This window comes from Salvelinus alpinus, chromosome 5 (assembly GCF_045679555.1).
Source record: "Salvelinus alpinus chromosome 5, SLU_Salpinus.1, whole genome shotgun sequence".
NCBI lineage: Eukaryota > Metazoa > Chordata > Actinopteri > Salmoniformes > Salmonidae > Salvelinus > Salvelinus alpinus.
In genome coordinates, this window is record NC_092090.1 from 52,327,089 (window position 1) to 52,352,159 (window position 25,071).

Genomic DNA, 25,071 nt, shown 5'->3' on the forward strand with positions numbered 1-25,071 from the left:
CATTTGTTTTTGTTTACCTCAAGTAAAGTTGGTCTGTCAATCATTCCTTAATGTGTTAATGAGAAAGCATTTCTTCTCTTGCTTAACTTATTTACTTGATTTATTTCAGTTGCTTGAAGAGAATATTATGACATTTGTGAAGAACGAGCTGAAGATGTTCAAGAGGATTCTTAGTCCAGAACTCCCAGAAGGCTTTGAGAGTCAGAAGCAGGATAAGGAAGTGGTGAATGCTGAAGATGAGAAGCAGGAGAGCAGTGCCAGAGAGGGGGCTCTGAAGATCACACTGCACGTCCTGAGGAAAATGAACCAGAAGGAGCTTGCTGACACACTGGAGAAATGTAAGATCTGTCTGCATCATGTTGAATGATGTTTTATAACATTTAAAAGCTGTAGCTAAAGTACAGCTAAAGTAGCTGTGTAACTCAATGATATTGTAGCAGCCTTAACACAACACCTAATGACCTCGTCAAGTAGCAGCAGGGATGTGTTGTGGTGATTCATTGAGGGAGGGAGGGAGGGAGGGAGGGAGGGAGGGAGAATTATAATACCGTTAATAATACCAATAATAATGTGATCAGTCACACCAGTCTGTACAGTCGTGGCCAAAAGTTTTGAGAATGACACAAATATAAATTTTCACAGTTTGCTGCCTCAGTTTGTATCATCCAATTTGCATATACTCCAGAATGTTATGAAAAGTGATCAGATGAATTGCAATTAATTGCAAAGTCCCTCGTTGCCATGCAAATGAACTGATTCCCCCCAAAACATTTCCACTGCATTTCAGCCCTGCCACAAAAGGACCAGCTGACATCATGTCAGTGATTCTCTCATTAACCTTTCTAGGCCATGCGTTCCGATAGCGGAACCCCTGACAACATTCCGCTGAAAAGTCAGCGCAGGAAATTCAAAAATATTTTTTTGAAATATGTAACGTTCACACATTAACAAGTCCAATACAGCAAATTAAAGATAAACATCTTGTTAATCTACCCATCGTGTCCGATTTAAAAAATGTTTTACAGCGAAACACAACATTTGATTATGTTAGATCACTGCCAAGTCCAAAAAACACACAGCCATTTTCCCAGCCAAAGAGGGGAGTCAAAAAAGCAGAAATAGAGATAAAATTAATCACTAACCTTTGATGATCTTCATCAGATGACACTCATAGGACATCATGTTACACAATACATGTGTGTTTTGTTCGATAATGTGCATATTTATATCCCAAAATCTCAGTTTACATTGGCGCCATGTTCAGAAATGCCTCCAAAATATCCGGAGAAATTGCAGAGAGCCACATCTAATAACAGAAATACTCATCATACACTTTGATGAAAGATACATGTTTTACATAGCATTAAAGATACACTTGTTCTTAATGCAACCGTTGTGTCAGATTTCAAAAAAACTTTACGGAAAAAGCACACCATGCAATAATCTGAGACGGTGCTCAGATGTAAACAACATTTCTCCGCCATGTTGGAGTCAACAGAAATACGAAATTACATCATAAATATTCCCTTACCTTTGATGATCTTCATCAGAATGCACTCCCAGGAATCCTAGTTCCACAATAAATTTTGTTTTGTTCGATAATGTCCGGTATTTATGTCCAAGTAGCTACTTTTGCTAGCACCTTTAGTACACATGTCCAAACACTCGCGCAGGTCCTGGCGAACTCGGACGAAAACTTTAAAAAGTTATATTACAGGTCGAATAAACTTGTCAAACTAAGTAGAGAATCAATCTTCAGGATGTTGTTATCATAAATATCCAATAACGTTCCAACCGGAGCATACCTTTGTGTCTACAGAAGTACTGGAACGCAAGTCGATATCATGTGGAATGCGCGTGAACAGGAACTGGCACTCTGCCAGACCACTGACTGAAACAGCTCCCACCCGGCCCCACATTACACTAGAAGCTTCATTCAACGTTCTACAGACTGTTGACATCAAATCAAATTTATTTATATAGCCCTTCGTACATCAGCTGATATCTCAAAGTGCTGTACAGAAACCCAGCCTAAAACCCCAAACAGCAAGCAATGCAGGTGTAGAAGCACGGTGGCTAAGAAAAACTCCCTAGAAAGGCCAAAACCTAGGAAGAAACCTAGAGAGGAACCAGGCTATGAGGGGTGGCCAGTCCTCTTCTGGCTGTGCCGGGTGGAGATTATAACAGAACATGGCCAAGATGTTCAAATGTTCATAAATGACCAGCATGGTCAAATAATAATCATAGTAGTTGTTGAGGGTGTAGCAAGTCAGCACCTCAGGAGTAAATGTCAGTTGGCTTTTCATAGCCGATCATTAAGAGTATCTCTACCGCTCCTGCGGTCTCTAGAGAGTTGAAAACAGCAGGTCTGGGACAGGTAGCACATCCGGTGGACAGGTCAGGGTTCAGTTGAAACTGGAACAGCAGCAAGGCCAGGTGGACTGGGGACAGCAAGGAGTCATCATGCCAGGTAGTCCTGACGCATGGTCCTAGGGCTCGGGTCCTCCGAGAGAGAGAAAGAAAGAGAGAAGGAGAGAATTAGAGAGAGCATACTTAAATTCACACAGGACACCGGATAAGACAGGAGAAGTACTCCAGATATAACAAACTGACCATAGCCCCCCGACAAATAAACTACTGCAGCATAAATACTGGAGGCTGAGACAGGAGGGGTCAGGAGACACTGTGGCCCCATCCGATGATACCCCCAGACAGGGCCAAACAGGAAGGATATAACTCCACCCACTTTGCCAAAGCACATCCCCCATACCACTAGAGGGCCACTTCAACCACCAACTTACCATCCTGAGACAAGGCCGAGTATAGCCCACAAAGATCTCCGCCACGGCACAAACCAAGGGGGGGCGCCAACCAAGACAGGAAGATCACGTCAGTGACTCAACCCACTCAAGTGACGCACCCCTCCTAGGGACGGCATGAAAGAGCACCAGTAAGCCAGTGACTCAGCCCCTGTAATAGGGTTAGAGGCAGAGAATCCCAGTGGAGAGAGGGGAACCGGCCAGGCAGAGACAGCAAGGGCGGTTCGTTGCTCCAGAGCCTTTCCGTTCACCTTCACACTCCTGGGCCAGACTACACTCAATCATATGACCTACTGAAGAGATAAGTCTTCAGTAAAGACTTAAAGGTTGAGACCGAGTCTGCGTCTCTCACATGGGTAGGCAGACCATTCCATAAAAATTGAGATCTATAGGAGAAAGCTGTTTGAATGGTAAATGACGAGACAGAGACATTCATGCGAGTAACCAGCCTTGTTCTGTACATCATGACACTTCCGGGTATCTCAAGCACCCCGGTATAAATACACGAGTTGCAGTAATGAACATTTACCAACAGATGGCATCACTGTGCCATCTTACACCCATAACATCTTCCCTTTAATAAAATAGGACAGGTGTCAATTCATTAACAAAACAAACCTAGTAATAATTTCCAACATGAACAACTTAGTATTTTATTTTTTATTTTTTTTTTATTTCTCAGGTAACAACTTAAAACATTTTTTTATCTCTTTCTGTCAACCCTGATGGGCAACCTACAGATTAAGTCTTTTTGGTGGCTGAGACAAACGCCCGTAGCGTGAAAAGACAGGGGGCTTGTCTGCGAGGACTGCGGGTTCCCGCACCGGCGTGTCACCTGACTGTCTAAGGGGAGTATTGATGGGCGAGGGAGCAGCCGACCTGTGATCCCCTGACTCTTCGCCCAGTGCCTCAGGCCCCATGTGACTTGACCTGTGATCACCTGGCTCTTCGCCCAGTGCCTCAGGCCCCATTGCTGGAGTTCCGTCTTTTGTCATGCGACCCCTTTGACCATCAGGGTTCTGAGTAGGTGCTGGCTCAGCAATCCGAAGGTCAACTCTGTTGCGACGGTACAGAGATCCATTCACTTCGACCAAGTAGGAGCGTGGTGCCACTTTCTGTACACAGGATCCGAGTCTCCAGAGGCCCGTCCGGTCCCCTGGTAGTGGCTTCATTCGCACCGTTTCACCCACCCTGAGCTCAGGTAAGTCTTTTGCTGATTTGTCGTAGATGAACTTGGAGACCTGTCTTCTGTGACGTAGCTTCACCAGCACGTCAGTCACCACACAGGGCTCCAGGAGAGTGTTGGCTACTGGCAGAGCTGCTTTTAAGCGCCGTGCCATGAGGCGCTGGGCCGGGCTGCTATCCATGCCTTCTGTCGGGGTATTGCGCCACTGCAGGATTGCTTTCCAGGCATCTTTGCCCTCTCGCAGAGCCTTTTTGCAGAGGTTCTTTGCGATTTTTACTGCGGACTCCGCCTTCCCATTAGCTTTTGGGTATCGTGGTGATGAAGTGACGTGCTCAAATTCCCATCCTGCAGCAAATTTTCGGAACTCAGCTCCGGAGAATTGGGGTCCATTGTCTGAAATTACCCTATCTGGCTGGCCATAGCGGGCAAACTGAGCCTTGCAGCGTTTGATCGTTGTCTCTGCTGAGAGGTCGGGGAGGAGGTCAATCTCCCAAAAGTCTGAGTAATGATCGACTACCAGCAGAAAGTCTTTGCCACTGTGCTGGAAGAGATCTAGGCTTACTATCTGCCAGGGGCGCATCGGTAGCTCGTGGGACGTCATCGTCTCTCTCTGTTGCTCAATGGCATATTCATTACAGATTGAACATTTACTGACATAGTCTTTGATTTCACTCTGCATTCCTGGCCAATACAGTGTGTCACGTGCTTGTCTGTAACAGGCCTCACCTCCTATGTGACTTGAGTGCACACGCGCCAACATCTCATGGCGCAGAGACCGGGGAATAACGACTCTCTGACACATGAATATTACTCCGTTTTGAACACTGAGCTCCTCTTTGACTGGCCAATATTCTCTAACGGCTAAAGCAGTTTCTTCCTTGCAGTCGGGCCAGCCCATCATAATCACAGACCTCAATGCCTGGAGTTGTCCGTCCCTGTCTGTGTGCTGTCTGATTTGTATAAGGCGCTGGTCCGTAACATTGAGGTAGTCAGCCTGGTTAATGTGTTCAACATCCACTTGCTCTGTTTGTAAGCTGCACACTGCGTGTTGTTCATGCATGGAGCGTGTGTAAATGCCTGATGCAGTAGCCCTGCTGAGCGTGTCACTCACATACATCTCTGGCCCTGGCTTATACACCACCTTAAGGTTGTAGTTTTGTAGGGCCAGTAGCATGCTCTGCAGTCGTTTTGGGGCATTCAGAAGAGGCTTGCTGAATATAGCAATAAGGGGCTTGTGATCTGTCTCTGCGGTAATATTGTCACGCCCGTACAGGTAGTGGTGGAAGCGTTGGCATGCAAACACAATGCTGAGGCACTCCTTCTCTATCTGGGCATAGTTCTGCTCTGTTAGGGTGAGTGCCCTAGAGGCGAATGCCACAGGCTGGCTCTCCTGCATGAGGCAACAGCCAAGTCCATACTGGCTTGAGTCACTCTGAATCGTGACAGGTTTTGACACATTGTAGTAACGCAGTACAGGTGTCTGGGTGACCAGTTTTTTTATTTCCCTCACCGCTGCGTCATGTTTTGGGAGCCAATGCCAGATGGCGTCCTTGTCCATGAGCCTCCTTAGTGGCTCACACACTTCAGAGAGCCGCGGTAGGAATTTGGCCAGGTAAGTGACGAATCCAACGAAGCGCTGCACTCCCTTCACGTCAGATGGGTGGGGCATTTCCAAGACAGCCTTCACTTTTTCAGGATCCGCCTTCAATCCGGTGGAGGACAAGATGTGCCCATGAAAGCGGACCTCTGGCACTTTAAACTGAAGCTTTTTTATGCTTAGCCTTAGCTTGACCTGTCTGCATCTGACCATCAGGGCCAGCAGCTTGGCGTCATGGTCACATTCTGCCTCCTCATCACTGTCCCCACAGCCCACTACGAGGATGTCATCTGCTATGGGTTCCACGCCACTGAGTCCCATCAACAGCTCGTGCTGTTTCCGCTGATACACCTCTGGAGCCACGGAGACACCAAACGGAAGCTTCAACCACCTCTTCCTGCCCCAGGGTGTCCAAAAGGTGGTCATATAGCTGCTGGGCTCGTCGAGCTTGCACTGCAGGAAGGCATCTCTAGCGTCCACGAGCGTGAAGACTCTGGCCTTTGGGAGCTTGTAAAGAACATCCTCCAACGTGGGCATAATGTAATGTGAACGTCGCAGAGCCCGGTTGAGGTGTTTAGGATCAATGCATATCCGTAGCTTGTCTGGTTTCTTAATGATAACCATATTACTTATCCAGTCTGTAGGCTCAGTGACGGATATCATGTGGCCATCTGCTTCGTATTTGTCAAGCTGAGCCTTCGTAGCTGCTTTCATGGCCACTGGTACATTGCGGGGTGCACACTGGACAGGCTGGATTGCTGCGTCCAACTCAAAGTGGACTTCCCCGGGAACTGACTCAACCGGTGCGTTGAAGACATCATGGTACTTGCTTAGGAGTGTCTCCTTGCTCAGGGGCCCAGCCTGGACTTTGTCTATAATGTTAAGATCAGCTGGGATGGTAAAGTTAATAAGCCCAAGGCGCTCACATGTAGAACCTGACAGTAATGGCTGTTGACTAGCCTCAACTATTTCAAACTCAAGGGTGTGTTTCTGGCCACGTAAAACACACTCTGTCACAAACAGGCCTAAAGAGGTCATGAACTGGCCTGAATACAGTTTTAGCTTGGTGCTACTCTGTGTGAGATTGTCTCTGGGCGCGAGCCTCCTTTTATCTTTAAGGCTCATAACGTTGCATGTGGCCCCTGAATCTATCTGGCATTGCTGTGGTTTATTATTAAGTAGCAGAGTGACAAACCACTTTTTTCCTTTTGCCTTCACTGCCCCTATGCACTCACTAGCATATACATCCTCTGTGCTGTTGTTCCCTTCATCTGTGTTTGTTTCAATGGAGTGCACCTTACCCTCCTTTCTCTTGCTTTTCATGCAGACCCTTGCAAAGTGATTAGCTGTACCACAGGATTTGCATATTTTTCCATAGGCTGGGCAGTGTTCTTTTCCTTGTCCATGAGAAATGCCACAATATCGGCATGTCTTGGGGTTGTCTACTGCAGAGTTGGCTGTAGTATTAGCATTAGCTGTAGCAAAGGGGAATTTCTTTACTGGCTGCCTGAATGTAGCATTGACATTGTCCATATGTTGCCTTTCTAGCTCCATGGACCTTATCCGTATATCAGTAAGCTCTGCTGCACGGCATGTCTCCACTGCCAAGACCAGAGTCAGGTCACGTTCTCTCAGCAAACGTCTGCGGGTGCCCTCATCAGTTATGCCAAGCACAATCTTATCTCTGATCAGTTCATCTCTTAAAGCCCCATAGTCACATGTAGCTGCCTTTTCCCTTAACCTAGTGACAAAACTGTCAATGGACTCCCCGTTCTCCTGTTTGCAACAACCGAAAACATAACGCTCGTAGATGACGTTCTTTGCTGGCTTAAAGTAATGTTCAAGAGCATCAAGAATAGTTATAGCGTTACCTTGCTGAGGTGCTGTTAGGTTCAGGTTGTGTTTGTATACGTGTCGGCATTCAGTTCCCATTATAGTCCTCAAAGTGGCAGCCACTACCTCTTCGTCCTTTTCCAGAAGTCCCGTTGCTAGCGCATAGTCCTCCCATTCACCTCTAAACGTATCCCAGTTGGTGCTCCAATCCCCGCTGAGCTTCATACCGGCGGGAGGGGGGATGTTCGCTGCCATGTCTAACCGGTGCTAACAACACTGAAGCTAACTAGCAAACTCACTCTAGCTTAATCCAATTCCGGTGAAATTTTACTCAAATAAACAATTGTTTGGTAAACCAGAACAGGTTTCTCTAATTTGCGGAAAGCAGGGTTAGTGATCCCTCTTCTGACACCATGTTTGAATGGTAAATGACGAGACAGAGACATTCATGCGAGTAACCAGCCTTGTTCTGTACATCATGACACTTCCGGGTATCTCAAGCACCCCGGTATAAATACACGAGTTGCAGTAATGAACATTTACCAACAGATGGCATCACTGTGCCATCTTACACCCATAACAAAAGCCCTGCCTCCAGCTGTTTGCTTAGAAATTCTAGGGACAATTAGGAGGCCTGCGTCTTGTGACCAAAGCGTGTCGTGGAAATTTCCTGTATTACTCAATAAAGAGAGAGAGAGAGCCAACCACACACAAGTCAGAGTTAAATTATATATTCAATTTTTAATATATATACAAGCTTCACCAAAGCCCTTTAATGACTCTCAGATCAATTCAGTGTCTATAAATGAATTCTCTGAGAGTCATTTACAAAACAATTCTTAGTTTCATTTATAGCCAAGATACACCCCTCTCAACTTACAAAGAATCCTTTACCCGAAAGAAGAGTATCCTATCGCTAGACAGCATCAGCTATAAATCATCGTTCAGTTTGATCTCCCAAGACAAGGTTTAAATCTCATGCTTGGTACTTCACTGTCTACCAACCATTACCTCATCCAATGGCATATATCAATTGTCATTTCTAGATATTCCCAAACCTGGACAAACTCAAAATCAGACAGTGAGCCCCTTAGGTCAAATACTAGGTCAAGATAAGGGCAACCTCAGCGGGGACATACAATGGTTCCAAACACGGCCAAACTCCTTCCCCCTATGAGAAAAGTAGGGAGTGACTGGGGTACAGACATTGTATGAGATAACTAACTGGTTCCCCAATTAATAACTCCATCCCGTCACATGGTTTAGGAATAGTTACAAACAACGTTCCCATAAGAAAACAACGTTCCACTCTGTCCTCCTCCCCTTCTAATATTCTACTTAGCACCACATGGTTTAACAGATACATTGACATATGAAGACAAGCCTGACCTCTCCCCTCTCTGGCCCCAAGTTACCAATCCCTAGCTCAGACGATTCTAATGAAAAGTATCTCACAAGCATATGATGAAAATAACATCTTATCTATCTATGTTACCTTGCTAAATCTGATTCTGCCACGACAAGCGTACATGTAGGTATGTACGGCAGGATCAACTCGGAAAGATAGGTAGGAGCAAGCCCATGTAACGCTTTGTAGGTTAACAGTAAAACCTTGAAATCAGCCCTCGCCTTAACAGGAAGCCAGTGTAGGGAAGCTAGCACTGGAGTAATATGATCAAATGTTTTGGTTCTAGTCAGGATTCTAGCAGCCGTATTTAGCACTAACTGAAGTGTATTTAGTGCTTTATCCGGGTAGCCGGAAAGTAGAGCATTGCAGTAGTCTAACCTAGAAGTAACAAAAGCATGGATTAATTTTTCTGCATCATTTTTGGACAGAAAATGTCTGATTTTTGCAATGTTACGTAGATGGAAAAAGGCTGTCCTTGAAACAGTCTTGATATGTTCGTCAAAAGAGAGATCAGGGTCCAGAGTAACGCCGAGGTCCTTCACAGTTTTATTTGAGACGACTTTACAACCATCAAGATTAATTGTCATATTCAACAGAAGATCTCTTTGTTTCTTGGGACCTAGAACAAGCATCTCTGTTTTGTCCGAGTTTAAAAGTAGAATATTTTTCAGCCATCCACTTCCTTACGTCTGAAACACAGGCTTCTAGCGAGGGCAATTTTGGGGCTTCACCATGTTTCATTGAAATGTACAGCTGTGTGTCATCCGCATAGCAGTGAAAGTTAACATTATGTTTTCGAATGACATCCCCAAGAGGTAAAATATATAGTGAAAACAATAGTGGTCCTAAAACGGAACCTTGAGGAACACCGAAATGTACAGTTGATTTGTCAGAGGACAAACCATTCACAGAGACAAACTGATATCTTTCCGACAGATAAGATCTAAACCAGGCCAGAACTTGTCCGTGTAGACCAATTTGGGCTTCCAATCTCTCCAAAAGAATGTGGTGATCGATGGTATCAAAGGCAGCACTAAGGTCTAGGAGCACGGGGACAGATGCAGAGCCTTGGTCTGACGCCATTAAAAGCTCATTTACCACCTTCACAAGTGCAGTCTCAGTGCTATGATGGGGTCTAAAACCAGACTGAAGCATTTCGTATACATTGTTCGTATACATTGTTTGACATCTAGTGGAAGGCGAAGGAAGTGCAAACAGATTCATATCCTACAGTGTTTTCAATAGGCGATGAGTTGAAAATCGACCAGCCTCAGAATTTCCACTTCCTGTTTGGAAGTTTGCCTGCCATATGAGTTCTGTTATACTCACAGACATCATTCAAACAGTTTTAGAAACTTCAGAGTGTTATAGTAATAATAGTATGCATATATTAGCATCTGGGACAGAGTAGGAGGCAGTTCACTCTGGGCACGCTATTCATCTAAAGTGAAAATGCTGCCCCCTATCCCTAAAAAGTTGTTAGGGATAGGGGACAGGTGTGAGAGTTGACAAGGACAAGGCTGGAGATCACTCTGTCATGCTGATTGAGTTTGAATAACAGACTGGAAGCTTCAAAAGGAGGGTGGTGCTTGGAATCATTGTTCTTCCTCTGTCAGCCATGGTTACCTGGAAGGAAACATGTGCTGTCATCATTGCTTTGCACAAAAATGGCTTCACAGGCAAGGATATTGCTGCCAGTAAGATTGCACCTAAATCAACCATTTATCGGATCATCAAGAACTTCAAGGAAAGCGGTTCAATTGTTGTGAAGAAGGCTTCAGGGCGCCCAAGAAAGTCCAGCAAGCGTCAGGACCGTCTCCTAAAGTTCATTCAGCTGCGGGATCAGGTCCAACCAGTACAAAGCTTGCTCAGGAATGGCAGCAGGCAGGTGTGAGTGCATCTGCACACACAGTGAGGCGAAGCCATCCTGGTGTCACACCAGGCCATCCTGGTGTCAAGAAGGGCAGCAAAGATGCCACTTCTCTCCAGGAAAAACATCAGGGACAGACTGATATTCTGCAAAAGGTACAGGGATTGGACTGCTGAGGACTGGGGTAAAGTCATTTTCTCTGATGAATCCCCTATCCGATTCTTTGGGGCATCCGGAAAAAAGCTTGTCCGGAGAAGACAAGGTGAGCGCTACCATCAGTCCTATGTCATGCCAACAGTAAAGTATCCTGAGACCATTCATGTGTGGGGTTGCTTCTCAGCCAAGGGAGTGGGCTCACTCACAATTTTGCCTAAGAACACAGCCATGAACAAATAATGGTACCAACACATCCTCCAAGAGCAACTTCTCCCAATCATCCAGGAACAGTTTGGTGATGAACAATGCCTTTTCCATCATGATGGAGCACCTTGCCATAAGGCAAAAGTGATAACTAAGTGGCTCGGGGAACAAAACATCGATACGTTGGGTCCATGGCCAGGAAACTCTCCAGACCTTAATCCCATTGAGAACTTGTGGTCAATCCTCAAGAGGCGGGTGGACAAACGAAAACCCACAAATTCTGACAAACTCCAAGCATTGACTTTGCAAGAAAGGGCTGCCATCAGTCAGGATGTGGCCCAGAAGTTAATTGACAGCATGCCACGGCGGATTGCGGAGGTCTTGAAAAAGAAGGGACTCTTTGCATCAACTTCATGTAATTGTCAATAAAAGCCTTTGACACGTATGAAATGCTTGTAATTATACTTCAGTATTCCATAGTAACATATGACAAAAATATCTAAAGACATTGAAGCAGCAAACTTTGTGGAAACTAATATTTCTGTCATTCTCAAAGCTTTTGTCAAAAACTGTCATACATTATGAAAACATTTGCACATTTATAGAGTCAGTTAAGGGAAGAAATTATTATAATTTGAACATTTTTAACAGTCCTACAATACTGTAGGCATTAAAACAGACTATTAATATCCTCTGTGTTATTTCTAGATTCAGATGAACTTGCTGTGATTTGCCAAAGTGAACTCAAATCTAATCTAAAGAAGAAGTTTCAATGTGTATTTGAGGGGATCGCTGAACAAGGAAACCCAACACTTCTCAATAAGATCTACACAGAGCTCTACATCACAGAGGGTGGAACAGGAGAGGTCAATAATGAACATGAGCTGAAACAGATTGAGACAACAACCAGGACAAGAGCAACACCAGAGACTCCAATCAAATGTAAAGACATCTTCAATCCCTTAACTGGACAAGACAAACGTATCAGAACTGTGCTGACAAAGGGAGTTGCGGGCATTGGAAAAACAGTCTCTGTGCAGAAGTTCATTCTGGATTGGGCTGAAGGAAAAGCAAATCAGGATGTCCAATTTGTATTTTCATTCCCTTTTCGGGAGCTGAATTTGATGAAAGAGGACAAACACACTTTCATTGAACTTCTCAATCACTTCTCAAAGGAAACCAAACAATCAGGAATCTCCATCTACAACAAGTACAACGTTCTGTTCATCTTTGATGGTCTGGATGAGTGCCGACTGCCTCTAGACTTCCAGAAGAACAAGATCTGTTCGGACGTCACAGAGTCAACCTCAGTGGATGTTCTGCTGACAAATCTCATCAAGGGAAATCTGCTTCCCTCTGCTCTCATCTGGATAACTACCCGACCTGCAGCAGCCAATAAAATCCCTTCAGGGTGTGTTGACCAGGTAACAGAGGTACGGGGGTTCAATGACCAACAGAAGGAAGAGTACTTCAGGAAGAGATTCAGTGATGAGGACCTGGCCAACAGAATCATCTCACACATAAAGACATCAAGGAGCCTCCACATCATGTGCCACATTCCAGTCTTCTGTTGGATTTCTGCAACAGTCCTTGAACACATGCTGAAGCATGAGAGAGAAGAGATGCCCAAGACTCTGACTGAGATGTACATACACCTTGTGGTGTTTCACACCAAACAGAAGAATGAAAAGTATCTTGGGAAAGAAGAGACAGGTCCACACTGGGATAAAGAGAGCATTCTGTCACTGGGAAAACTGGCTTTTCAACAGCTTGTGAAGGGCAATCTGATTTTCTATGAAGAAGACCTGAAAGAGGCTGGCATTGATGTCAGTGAAGCATCAGTGTACTCAGGATTGTGCACACAGCTCTTTAAAGAGGAATGTGTGCTGTACCAGAACAAGGTGTACTGCTTTGTTCATCTGAGCATTCAGGAGTTTCTGGCTGCTGTATATCTGTTCCTCTCATTCATCAACAACAATGAGAATCTAATGGACAAACTGCAAACAAAAGACGAGCCTGAAGTTACTTTCTACAAGAGTGCTGTGGATAAAGCCTTACAAAGTGAGACGGGAAACCTGGACCTGTTCCTCCGCTTCCTTCTGGGCCTCTCAATGGAGTCCAATCAGAAGCACTTACGAGGTCTACTGACAAAGACAAGAATCAGCTCACAGAGCCATGAAGAAACAGTGAAGTACATCAAGGAGAAGATCGGGGAAAATCCCTCTCCAGAGAGGAGCATCAATCTGTTCCACTGTCTGAATGAACTGAATGACCATTCTCTAGTGGAGGAGATCCAAAGCTACCTGAGGTCAGGAAGTCTCTCAAAACCCAACCTGTCACCTGCACAGTGGTCAGCTCTGGTGTTTGTTTTGCTTACTTCAGAAAAGGAGCTGGATGTGTTTGACCTGAAGAAATACTCCAGATCAGAGGAAGGTCTTCTGAGGCTGCTGCCAGTGGTCAAAGCCTCCAGAGCTGCTCTGTGAGTAAATAAAATGACATGTAAGAACTAATCATCAGGAAGCAATATTCAGTTTACAGACAAATGTGTATTATAATATGTATATAATATTAATTTGAATAACATATTGAATAAATGCATTGATTTTCACATTCGTATAACATTATGACCATACAATTCTAGGAGACTGAAGATGAATCTATATGTTGTTTGAGAGAATAAACCAATAAACCATGCATCTGCCATTGTCCTTCTACACTACTCGTTAAATCAACAGTGTGTTTGTGAAGTCATGATGATCTCTTTGTCAGGCTATCAGGCTGTGGAGTCACAGAGGAAGGCTGTGCTTCTCTTGTCTCAGTTCTGAAGTCAAATTCCTCACACCTGAGAGAGCTGGATTTGAGTAACAATGACCTGAAGTTTTCAGGAGTGGAGCTGCTCTCTGCTGTACTGGAGAATCCCCACTGTAAACTGGAGACTCTGAGGTCAGTATTCCTGTAGTTGGTCAACAAGTGATAACTGTTCACCAGATCTACATGTGTTTACCAGACACACGTAGTCCACAACATATGTGTTTGAACAGTGAAGTTTACAGTTTAAAACTTGGTGCTGTAAATGAAAGCACTTTCTGTACATTGTTCTCCCATTTGAAGAAGTCTTAATTATTTGGACAAATTCACTTATATTGTATTAAAGTAGTCATAAATGTAGTATTTGGTTCCATATTCCATGCCTGCAGTGATAACATCAAGCTTGTTATTCTACTTGTTGAATGCATTTGCAGTTTGTTTTGGTTTTTCCCAATAGAAACGGAATGGTGAATAATGTCTTGTCATTCTGGAGCCACTTGTATTGTCAGTAAGAATAGAAGATGTTTCTGAACACTACTACGTTCATGTGGATGCTACCATGATTATGAATAATCAGGAATGAATCGAGAATGATGATGAATGACAAAGTTATAGAGGCACAAAGATCATAAAAAATGCAACCCTCCCCTGTTATTGGTAATGGTGAGAGGTTAGCATGTTTTGTTGTAGCCTCTGTTATTGGTAATGGTGAGAGGTTAGCATGTTTTGTTATAGCCTCTGTAACTTTCTCACTCATAATTTTTCATGATTAATTTATGATTTGTATTAGTTCTAGCATCATCAGGATTCATTTAGTAGTGTTTAGAAACGTGTTATCTAATCACTTAGACATAAGATTCATTCAGTCATCATCCACCATTCAGTTACTATTGGGCAAAACATAACATAAAACAAACTGCAAATGCAACCAACGAGTTTTGGAACAAATACAAAATGTTTGACTACTTTAATACAATTGGTAAAAATACTTTTGACTTCTTCAAATGGAGGGACTGGATATACAAAGTGATTTCATTTCCAATCTTAGCTTCACTGTTAAAATAGATATTGTTTGGACTGTGTGTTAAGTTCATGTTTTAAGTATCCCTATCATTCTGTTACTACGGTGATATCACTCTGTTATTAGTACGTCTGGGAGTCTCGCTGTTGATGGTCCTGGCCTGAGTGCCATGGCAACCATGTATTGTGGAAATACGGTTTAGTAAACGTTGTTCAACTGGAACATAGTCGTTGTGTCATTTTAAGTTAACATTGGACAGAGGATGGCTAATAACTACAATGTGCCACCTCGCCTCGACTAGAAGAGCTTGTATGAAAGTTGGAAAAATGAACTTGGAATCTGGACACTGGTTACTAATCTGGACGTGAAAAAGCACTTGAGTGGTATTATCGCTGGAAGGAAGAGCGAGAGATACAGCACTGGAAATATCCATAGAGGATTTGAACAAGGATGACGGTATGGGAACTTTGATCAGAGCACTGGATTCTGTGTTTCTTAAAGAAGAGAAAGGCCGTGCCTACGAGGCATATTCAAACTGTTACAATGTTACTAGAGACATTTCGGTTAATTGATTAAAATAATTGATTTCGAACAGAGGGTACAATAGGATGCGCAAGTACGACATGGTTCTCCTGGATGCAGTGTTAGCCTTCAAGTTGCTAGATACTGTCTGTCTGGATGGTAGAGACACGGTTCTCCTGGATGCAGTGTTAGCTTTCAAGTTGCTAGATACTGTCTGTCTGGATGGTAGAGACATGGTTCTCCTGGATACAGTGTTAGCTTTCAAGTTGCTAGATATTGTCTGTCTGGATGGTAGAGACATGGTTCTCCTGGATGCAGTGTTAGCTTTCAAGTTGCTAGATACTGTCTGTCTGGATGGTAGAGACATGGTTCTCCTGGATGCAGTGTTAGCTTTCAAGTTGCTAGATACTGCCTGTCTGGATGGTAGAGACATGGTTCTCCTGGATGCAGTGTTAGCTTTCAAGTTGCTAGATACTGTCTGTCTGGATGGTAGAGACATGGTTCTCCTGGATGCAGTGTTAGCTTTCAAGTTGCTAGATACTGTCTGTCTGGATGGTAGAGACATGGTTCTCCTGGATGCAGTGTTAGCTTTCAAGTTGCTAGATACTGTCTGTCTGGATGGTAGAGACATGGTTCTCCTGGATGCAGTGTTAGCTTTCAAGTTGCTAGATACTGTCTGTCTGGATGGTAGAGACATGGTTCTCCTGGATGCAGTGTTAGCTTTCAAGTTGCTAGATACTGTCTGTCTGGATGGTAGAGACATGGTTCTCCTGGATGCAGTGTTAGCTTTCAAGTTGCTAGATACTGTCTGTCTGGATGGTAGAGACATGGTTCTCCTGGATGCAGTGTTAGCTTTCAAGTTGCTAGATACTGTCTGTCTGGATGGTAGAGACATGGTTCTCCTGGATGCAGTGTTAGCTTTCAAGTTGCTAGATACTGCCTGTCTGGATGGTAGGGAGCAACAGTTGGCTTTGACTGTGCTGACTTTTGCGTCAATGAAGTTGGCACCAAAACATTTTTGGGGTGAAAAGACGTCTGTCGCACCTATGTAAGTGAGTGACGCAGCATATTACACTGAGCAGCAGAGAAAAGGCTCCAACAGGTCACGTTCTCAAGACAACCAGAAGAGGGCGCCGTTGCCCGGCACAAATCCACTGGACAGGTATGGAAGGAGATCAACATGTGCTATTTGTCAAAGCACCACTGGGTTAAATACTGTCCTCATAAAAATGATCAAGTTAAACTAACAGAGGAAAATATAAACACAGAGATTGAGCAACATTACATAAAACTAATCTGCATCTGATACTGAGATCTTTATAGTTGAATCCTTAGGATCTGCTGTGATTGATACTGCGTGCACACGCACAGTGTGTGGTGAAAAATGGCTTGATAGCTGTGTCAGTGAACTAAATATCAAAGAAGTACAAAATATGATTGACACACCAAACAACGGAGCTTTCAAATTTCGAAATGGGAGAACCGTCCATTCTACCAAGAGAGTCAAGATACCAGCAAACATTGGTCAGACTAAGTGTCACGTTGAAACAGAGGTGGTCCCTGTAGATATCCCTTTACTATTAAGCAAAGCTTCCCTCAAGAAGGCAGGGGCTGTACTAGACATACATTTTTTTATGTTTCAACAACTAGTGACCCTTGAACTTACTACCTCAGGCCACTATTGTGTAAACATTTTAGACAAAGACATTACACAGAGTCCATGTAAAAATGAGATTCTGATGGACACAGAGCACATGGAGATTCTGACAGCAGATTCTGACAGAGTCCATGAACACAAAGGAAACAAAGTATTGTTAACTTCACAAACAGTTTGGACATGCTACAGTTGACAGACTTCAGAAATGACTCAGCAGTTCTGGGAATAATGATGAGATTATTTCCATTCTACAGCAGATAGTTAACAGTGGTGAGACATTCCAGAAATACAGCAAACCAGCGGTTTCCCACTGGGTTCCAAGTACAATGAAACAGTGGCTGTATATCTACATGAGCCTGGACCAAGTGTGTGGTATCTTCACATAATTCACCACTTCACACGCTTCAGTGCTGGAAGCATTGTGAATACAAAGAAACACAGTGAAATGGTCAAGCACTTCATTCATTCCTGGATAAGTGTGCATGGCCCGCCCCAGTAATTGTACAGTGACAATGGAGGAGAATTCAATAATAATGAAATAAGAGAAATGGCAGAGAAATTCAACATGGACGTAAAGACAACTGCTGCATACAGTCCATGGAGCAATTGACTTCTGGAGAGACGCAATCAAACGGTAATCCTGTTGAGGGTTCAAATGAGGAACACGTGCAACAACAGCCACATGTGTTAAATACATGGACAGAGAAAGTGGTATTGTCTCACCCCTGGAGGTGATCACTGAGAACTCAACCAGCTGGTTTACTGCAGTAATGGAGCTGGTCAGTAACCACCCCTGGAGGTGATCATGGGGAACTCAACCAGCTGGTTTACTGCAGTAATGGAGCTGGTCGGTAATCACCCCTGGAGGTGATCACTGAGAACTCAACCAGCTGGTTTGAGCCACAGCATTTTATAGCAAAGTCCTTCCTCCTTCAGTTTACATGACACACGACAGATGTATGGAATCGGTCACAAGGTTAAGATCTGTATGAAAGACAGTATCTGTTGTAAAAACTGTTCTCATTGTGTAGAGACCAAGGTCTGGCCCTGGGGTCATCTCTCCCTGGTACCGTACAGAACAGAAACATTAACTCATGCTCTGGAATGCGGTCTCTTTAGGTTTTATCACCCAAAAGACATCATCAATCTCCTGTCAGTGTTAAATCTCCAAGAGGCCCATCCTCAGTAGAACACAGATGAGCGTACTAACAACCCCTTATTCTGTTGCATAAAACAACCATTTGATGCAATAAAAGTATTATAACATAATCTTGTAATTTTCACCATAACGTCTAGTGACTAGAGGTTTTGAGGAGCTGGCTGCTAAACAACTCCCAAAAGACTCACCGACATGCACCTCAGAGTCATTCAGATTGCTGCTGACAGTGATCTGCCAGAAACAATGCAAACGTAATTCCATAGACATCAAATCTACATTTTTGCACGGAACAGAGCATCAAGGGACATTCAAATCCGACCTCCGCCTGAAGCTAAGGGTGAAGGAACACTGTGGAAACTAAAAAGGTGTGTGTATTGCCTGGTAGGTGCATCACTCTACTGGTACAACAAAGTCAAGGCAACAATGCTGAGTACAAGTGGAAAAATGTCACAAGTGGATCCTGCAGTTTTCTATTGGCTTGACTGGAGTACTTGCCTGTCATGTTGATGACTTCATCTGGGGTGGCTCACAGACCTTTGCTACAACTGTGATTCCACACCTCAAAGCTGTTTTCCTGGTTGACCACAAAGGAACAGGTTGCTGTCTGTCTGACTAAAAAGGGAGCATCCTGTCAGGGTTGTGTGCGGAGAATTATCGGAGTCAAGCGCAGGACACAGGTGTAGAGCGAAACCACAGTGTTTTACTCACAATCAATTGCAAAAATTCCACAAATGGAAATAATCACAAACACAACGTATAAACCACAACCACTAACGCACAAACAATCACGGACAAAACAGAAATGAAAGCCAGAGGGTTAAATAGGGAACATAATAGGGGAATAGGAACCAGGTGTGATTAATACAGACAAAACAAAACGAAACTGAAAAATGAATCGATGGTGACTAGAAAGCCGGTGACGTCGACCGCCGAACACCACCCGAACAAGGAGAAGGGCCGACTTCGGCGGAAGTCGTGACAGTACCCTCCCCTTGACGCGCGGCTCCAGCAGCGCGACGACACCGGCCTCGGGGACGACCCGGAGGGCGAGGTGCAGGGCGATCCGGGTGGAGACGGTGAAACTCTTGTAACATGGATGGATCTAGAATGTCATCCACCGGTACCCAGCATCTCTCCTCCGGACCGTACCCCTCCCACTCCACGAGGTATTGAAGGCCCCTCGCCCGACGTCTAGAATCCATGATAGCCCTTACGATATACGCCGGGACCCCCTCGATGTCAAGAGGGGGCGGAGGAACCTCCCGCACCTCAGACTGCTGGAGCGGACCAGCCACCACCGGCCTGAGGAGAGACACATGGAACGAGGGATTAATACGGTAATCAGGGGGGAGTTGTAACCTATAACAAACCTCGTTCAGTCTCCTCAGGACTTTAAATGGCCCCACAAACCGCGGACCCAGCTTCCGGCAGGGCAGGTGAAGGGGTAGGTTTCGGGTCGAGAGCCAGACTCGATCCCCCGGTGCATACACCGGGGCCTCACTGCGGTGGCGGTCGGCACTCGCCTTTTGTCTTCTGATGGCCCGTTGTAACCGCACATGGGCAGCGTTCCAAGTCTCCTCTGAGTGCCGAAACCATTCATCCACCGCAGGAGCCTCAATCTGGCTCTGATGCCATGGTGCCAGGACCGGCTGGTAACCTGGCACACACTGAAACGGTGATAGGTTGGTCGAGGAGTGGCGGAGAGAGTTTTGGGCCATCTCCGCCCAGGGAATGTAAACCGCCCACTCCCCTGGCCGGTCCTGGCAATAGGACCTCAGAAACCTACCCACATCCTGGTTGACTCTTTCCACCTGCCCGTTGCTCTCGGGGTGGAAACCTGAGGTAAGGCTGACCGAGATCCCCAGGTGTTCCATAAACGCCCTCCAGACTCTAGACGTAAATTGGGGACCCCGATCAGAAACTATATCCTCAGGCACCCCGTAGTGCCGGAATACGTGGGTGAACAGAGCCTCCGCAGTTTGTAGAGCCGTAGGGAGACCGGGCAAAGGAAGGAGACGGCAGGACTTAGACAACCGATCCACAACGACCAGGATCGTGGTGTTACCCTTCGACGGGGGAAGATCCGTCACAAAATCGACCGATAGGTGTGACCACGATCGCTGTGGAACGGGAAGGGGTTGTAATTTCCCTCTGGGCAGATGTCTAGGTGCCTTGCACTGTGCACATACCGAACAGGAGGAAACATAAACCCGCACGTCCTTAGCTAAAGTGGGCCACCAGTACTTCCCAGCAAGGCAGCGCACCGTCCGACCGATACCAGGATGACCAGAGGAGGGTGACGTATGAGCCCAACAGATCAAACGATCGCGGACATCAAACGGAACGTACATACGCCCAGCTGGACAGTCAGGTGGAATGGGCTCCGAACGTGACGCCCGTTCGATGTCCGCGTCCACCTCCCATACCACCGGTGCCACCAGGCGAGAGGCTGGAATTATGGGAGAGGGATCTGTGGACCGCTCTTCAGTATTATACAGCCGGGACAGTGCGTCTGCCTTAACGTTCTGGGAACCTGGTTTGTAGGACAGGGTGAAATCAAAACGGGTAAAAAAACATGGCCCACCTTGCCTGGCGAGGGTTCATTCTCCTCGCCGCCCGGATGTACTCCAGATTGCGGTGGTCAGTCCAAATGAGAAAAGGGTGTCTAGCCCCCTCAAGCCAATGTCTCCACGCTTTCAGGGCCATGACAACAGCCAGCAACTCCCGGTCCCCCACATCATAGTTTCGCTCCGCCGGGCTGAGCTTCTTCGAAAAGAATGCACAGGGGCGGAGTTTTAGTGGCGTACCCGAGCGCTGAGACAGCACAGCCCCTATCCCTGCCTCGGACGCGTCCACCTCAACTATGAATGCTAAGGAAGGATCAGGATGAGCCAGCACGGGAGCTGAGGTAAACAGAGCCTTCAGGTGACCAAACGCCCTGTCCGCCCCAGCTGTCCACTGCAGTCGCACCGGTCCTCCCTTCAGCAGTGAGGTAATGGGAGCCGCTACCTGACCAAAACCCCGGATAAATCTCCGGTAGTAGTTGGCAAACCCTAAAAACCGCTGCACTTCCTTTACCGTGGTTGGAGTCGGCCAATTACGCACGGCTGAAATGCGGTCATTCTCTATCTCTACCCCTGACGCTGAAAAACGGTACCCTAGGAAGGAGATGGACTGTTGGAAGAACAGACATTTCTCAGCCTTGACGTACAGGTCATGCTCCAACAGTCGACCAAGCACCCTGCGCACTAGGGACACATGCTCGGCGCGTGTAGCGGAGTATATTAGAATGTCATCTATATACACCACTACACCCTGCCCGTGCAGGTCCCTGAAGATCTCATCCACAAAGGATTGGAAGACTGATGGAGCATTCATTAACCCATACGGCATGACGAGGTACTCATAATGCCCAGAAGTGGTGCTAAATGCTGTCTTCCACTCATCTCCCCCCTTGATACGCACCAGGTTGTACGCGCTCCTGAGGTCCAATTTTGTGAAGAAGCGCGCACCGTGTAATGACTCGGTCATACTGGCTATATTTTTTTTATTTTTTTATTTCACCTTTATTTAACCAGGTAGGCTAGTTGAGAACAAGTTCTCATTTGCAACTGCGACCTGGCCAAGATAAAGCATAGCAGTGTGAACAGACAACACAGAGTTACACATGGAGTAAACAATAAACAAGTCAAAACATGGTAGAAAAAAAAGAGAATCTATATACAATGTGTGCAAAAGGCATGAGGTAGGCAATAAATCGAATAATTACAATTTAGCAGATTAACACTGGAGTGATAAATCATCAGATGATCATGTGCAAGAAGAGATACTGGTGTGCAAAAGAGCAGAAAAGTAAATAAATAAAAGCAGTATGGGGGGTGAGGTAGGTAAATTGGGTGGGTAGTTTACAGATGGACTATGTACAGCTGCAGCGATCGGTTAGCTGCTCGGATAGCAGATTTTTAAAGTTGTTGAGGGAGATAAAAGTCTCCAACTTCAGAGATTTTTGCAATTCGTTCCAGTCGCAGGCAGCAGAGAACTGGAAAGAAAGGCGTCCAAATGAGGTTTTGGCTTTAGGGATGATCAGTGAGATACACCTGCTGGAGCGCGTGTTGCGGGTGGGTGTAGCCATCGTGACCAGTGAACTGAGATAAGGCGGCACTTTACCTAGCATAGCCTTGTAGATGACCTGGAGCCAGTGGGTCTGACGACGAACATGTAGCGAGGGCCAGCCGACTAGGGCATACAGGTCGCAGTGGTGGGTCGTATAAGGTGCTTTAGTAACAAAACGAATGGCACTGTGATAAACTGCATCCAGTTTGCTGAGTAGAGTATTGGAAGCTATTTTGTAGATGACATCGCCGAAGTCGAGGATCGGTAGGATAGTCAGTTTTACTAGGGTAAGTTTGACGGCGTGAGTGAAGGAGGCTTTGTTGCGGAATAGAAAGCCGATTCTTGCTTTGATTTTGGATTGGAGATGTTTGATATGAGTCTGGAAGGAGAGTTTGCAGTCTAGCCAGACACCTAGGTACTTATAGATGTCCACATAGTCTAGGTCGGAACCGTCCAGGGTGGTGATGCTAGTCGGGCGTGCGGGTGCAGGCAGCGAACGGTTGAAAAGCATGCATTTGGTTTTACTAGCGTTTAAGAGCAGTTGGAGGCCACGGAAGGAGTGTTGTATGGCATTGAAGCTCGTTTGGAGGTTAGATAGCACAGTGTCCAAGGAAGGGCCGGAAGTATATAGAATGGTGTCGTCTGCGTAGAGGTGGATCAGGGAATCGCCCGCAGCAAGAGCAACATCATTGATGTATACAGAGAAAAGAGTCGGCCCGAGAATTGAACCCTGTGGTACCCCCATAGAGACTGCCAGAGGACCGGACAACATGCCCTCCGATTTGACACACTGAACTCTGTCTGCAAAGTAGTTGGTGAACCAGGCAAGGCAGTCATTAGAAAAACCGAGGCTACTGAGTCTGCCGATAAGAATATGGTGATTGACAGAGTCGAAAGCCTTGGCCAGGTCGATGAAGACGGCTGCACAGTAATGTCTTTTATCGATGGCGGTTATGATATCGTTTAGTACCTTGAGCGTGGCTGAGGTGCACCCATGACCGGCTCGGAAACCGGATTGCACAGCGGAGAAGGTACGGTGGGATTCGAGATGGTCAGTGATCTGTTTGTTGACTTGGCTTTCGAAGACCTTAGATAGGCAGGGCAGGATGGATATAGGTCTGTAACAGTTTGGGTCCAGGGTGTCTCCCCCTTTGAAGAGGGGGATGACCGCGGCAGCTTTCCAATCCTTGGGGATCTCAGATGATACGAAGGAGAGGTTGAACAGGCTGGTGATAGGGGGTGCGACAATGGCGGCGGACAGTTTCAGAAATAGGGGGTCCAGATTGTCAAGCCCAGCTGATTTGTATGGGTCCAGGTTTTCCAGCTCTTTCAGAACATCTGCTATCTGGATTTGGGTAAAGGAGAAGCTGGGGAGGCTTGGGCGAGTAGCAGCGGGGGGGGCGGGGCTGTTGGCCAAGGTTGGAGTCGCCAGGAGGAAGGCATGGCCAGCCATTGAGAAATGCTTGTTGAAGTCTTCGATTATCACGGATTTATCGGTGGTGACCGTGTTACCTAGCCTCAGTGCAGTGGGCAGCTGGGAGGAGGTGCTCTTGTTCTCCATGGACTTTACAGTATCCCAGAACTTTTTGGAGTTAGAGCTACAGGATGCAAATTTCTGCTTGAAAAAGCTGGCCTTTGCTTTCCTGACTGACTGCGTGTATTGGTTCCTGACTTCCCTGAACAGTTGCATATCGCGGGGGCTCTTCGATGCTATTGCAGTTCGCCACAGGATGTTTTTGTGCTGGTCGAGGGCAGTCAGGTCTGGAGTGAACCAAGGGCTATATCTGTTCTTGGTTCTGCATTTTTTGAACGGAGCATGCTTGTCTAATATGGTGAGGAAGTAACATTTAAAGAGTGACCAGGCATCCTCAACTGACGGGATGAGGTCAATATCCTTCCAGGGTACCCGGGCCAGGTCGATTAGAAAGGCCTGCTCGCAGAAGTGTTTTAGGGAGCGTTTGACAGTGATGAGGGGTGGTCGTTTGACCGCGGACCCGTGGTGGATACAGGCAATGAGGCAGTGATCGCTGAGATCTTGATTGAAGACAGCAGAGGTGTATTTGGAGGGCAGGTTGGTCAGGATAATGTCTATTAGGGTGCCCATGTTTACGGATTTAGGGTTGTACCTGGTGGGTTCCTTGATGATTTGTGTGAGATTGAGGGCATCAAGCTTGGATTGTAGGACTGCCGGGGTGTTAAGCATATCCCAGTTTAGGTCACCTAACAGAACAAACTCTGAAGCTAGATGGGGAGCGATCAATTCACAGATGGTGTCCAGGGCACAGCTGGGAGCTGAGGGGGGTCTGTAGCAGGCGGCAACAGTGAGAGACTTATTTCTGGAGAGATTAATTTTTAAAATTAGAAGTTCGAACTGTTTGGGCATAGACCTGGAAAGTATGACAGAACTTTGCAGGCTCTCTCTGCAGTAGATTGCAACTCCTCCCCCTTTGGCAGTTCTATCTTGATGGAAAGTGTTATAGTTGGGTATGGAAATCTCAGAATTTTTGGTGGCCTTCCTAAGCCAGGATTCGGACACGGCAAGGACATCAGGGTTGGCAGAGTGTGCTAAAGCGGTGAGTAAGGCAAACTTGGGGAGGAGGCTTCTGATGTTGACATGCATGAGGCCAAGGCTTTTTCGATCACAGAAGTCAACAAATGAGGGTGACTGGGGACATGCAGGGCCTGGGTTTACCTCCACATCACCCGAGGAACAGAGGA

General features: G+C 45.9%; 1 protein-coding gene across 4 annotated transcripts in view; it reads left to right on the forward strand.

Moving 5' to 3' along the window:
* Nucleotides 1-25,071, forward strand: part of LOC139575073 (NLR family CARD domain-containing protein 3-like) — a 188,840-nt gene that overhangs the window by 152,560 nt on the left and 11,209 nt on the right. For 2 of the 4 annotated variants that reach the window (XM_071400055.1, XM_071400054.1), the window contains 3 exons: nucleotides 110-338; nucleotides 11,782-13,552; nucleotides 13,843-14,016. In XM_071400055.1, coding sequence (XP_071256156.1) covers nucleotides 110-338; nucleotides 11,782-13,552; nucleotides 13,843-14,016 — 2,174 coding nt within the window. The remainder of the gene's footprint in view (nucleotides 1-109; nucleotides 339-11,781; nucleotides 13,553-13,842; nucleotides 14,017-25,071) is intronic. The other 2 variants (XM_071400057.1, XM_071400056.1) reach the window with 1 other exon arrangement.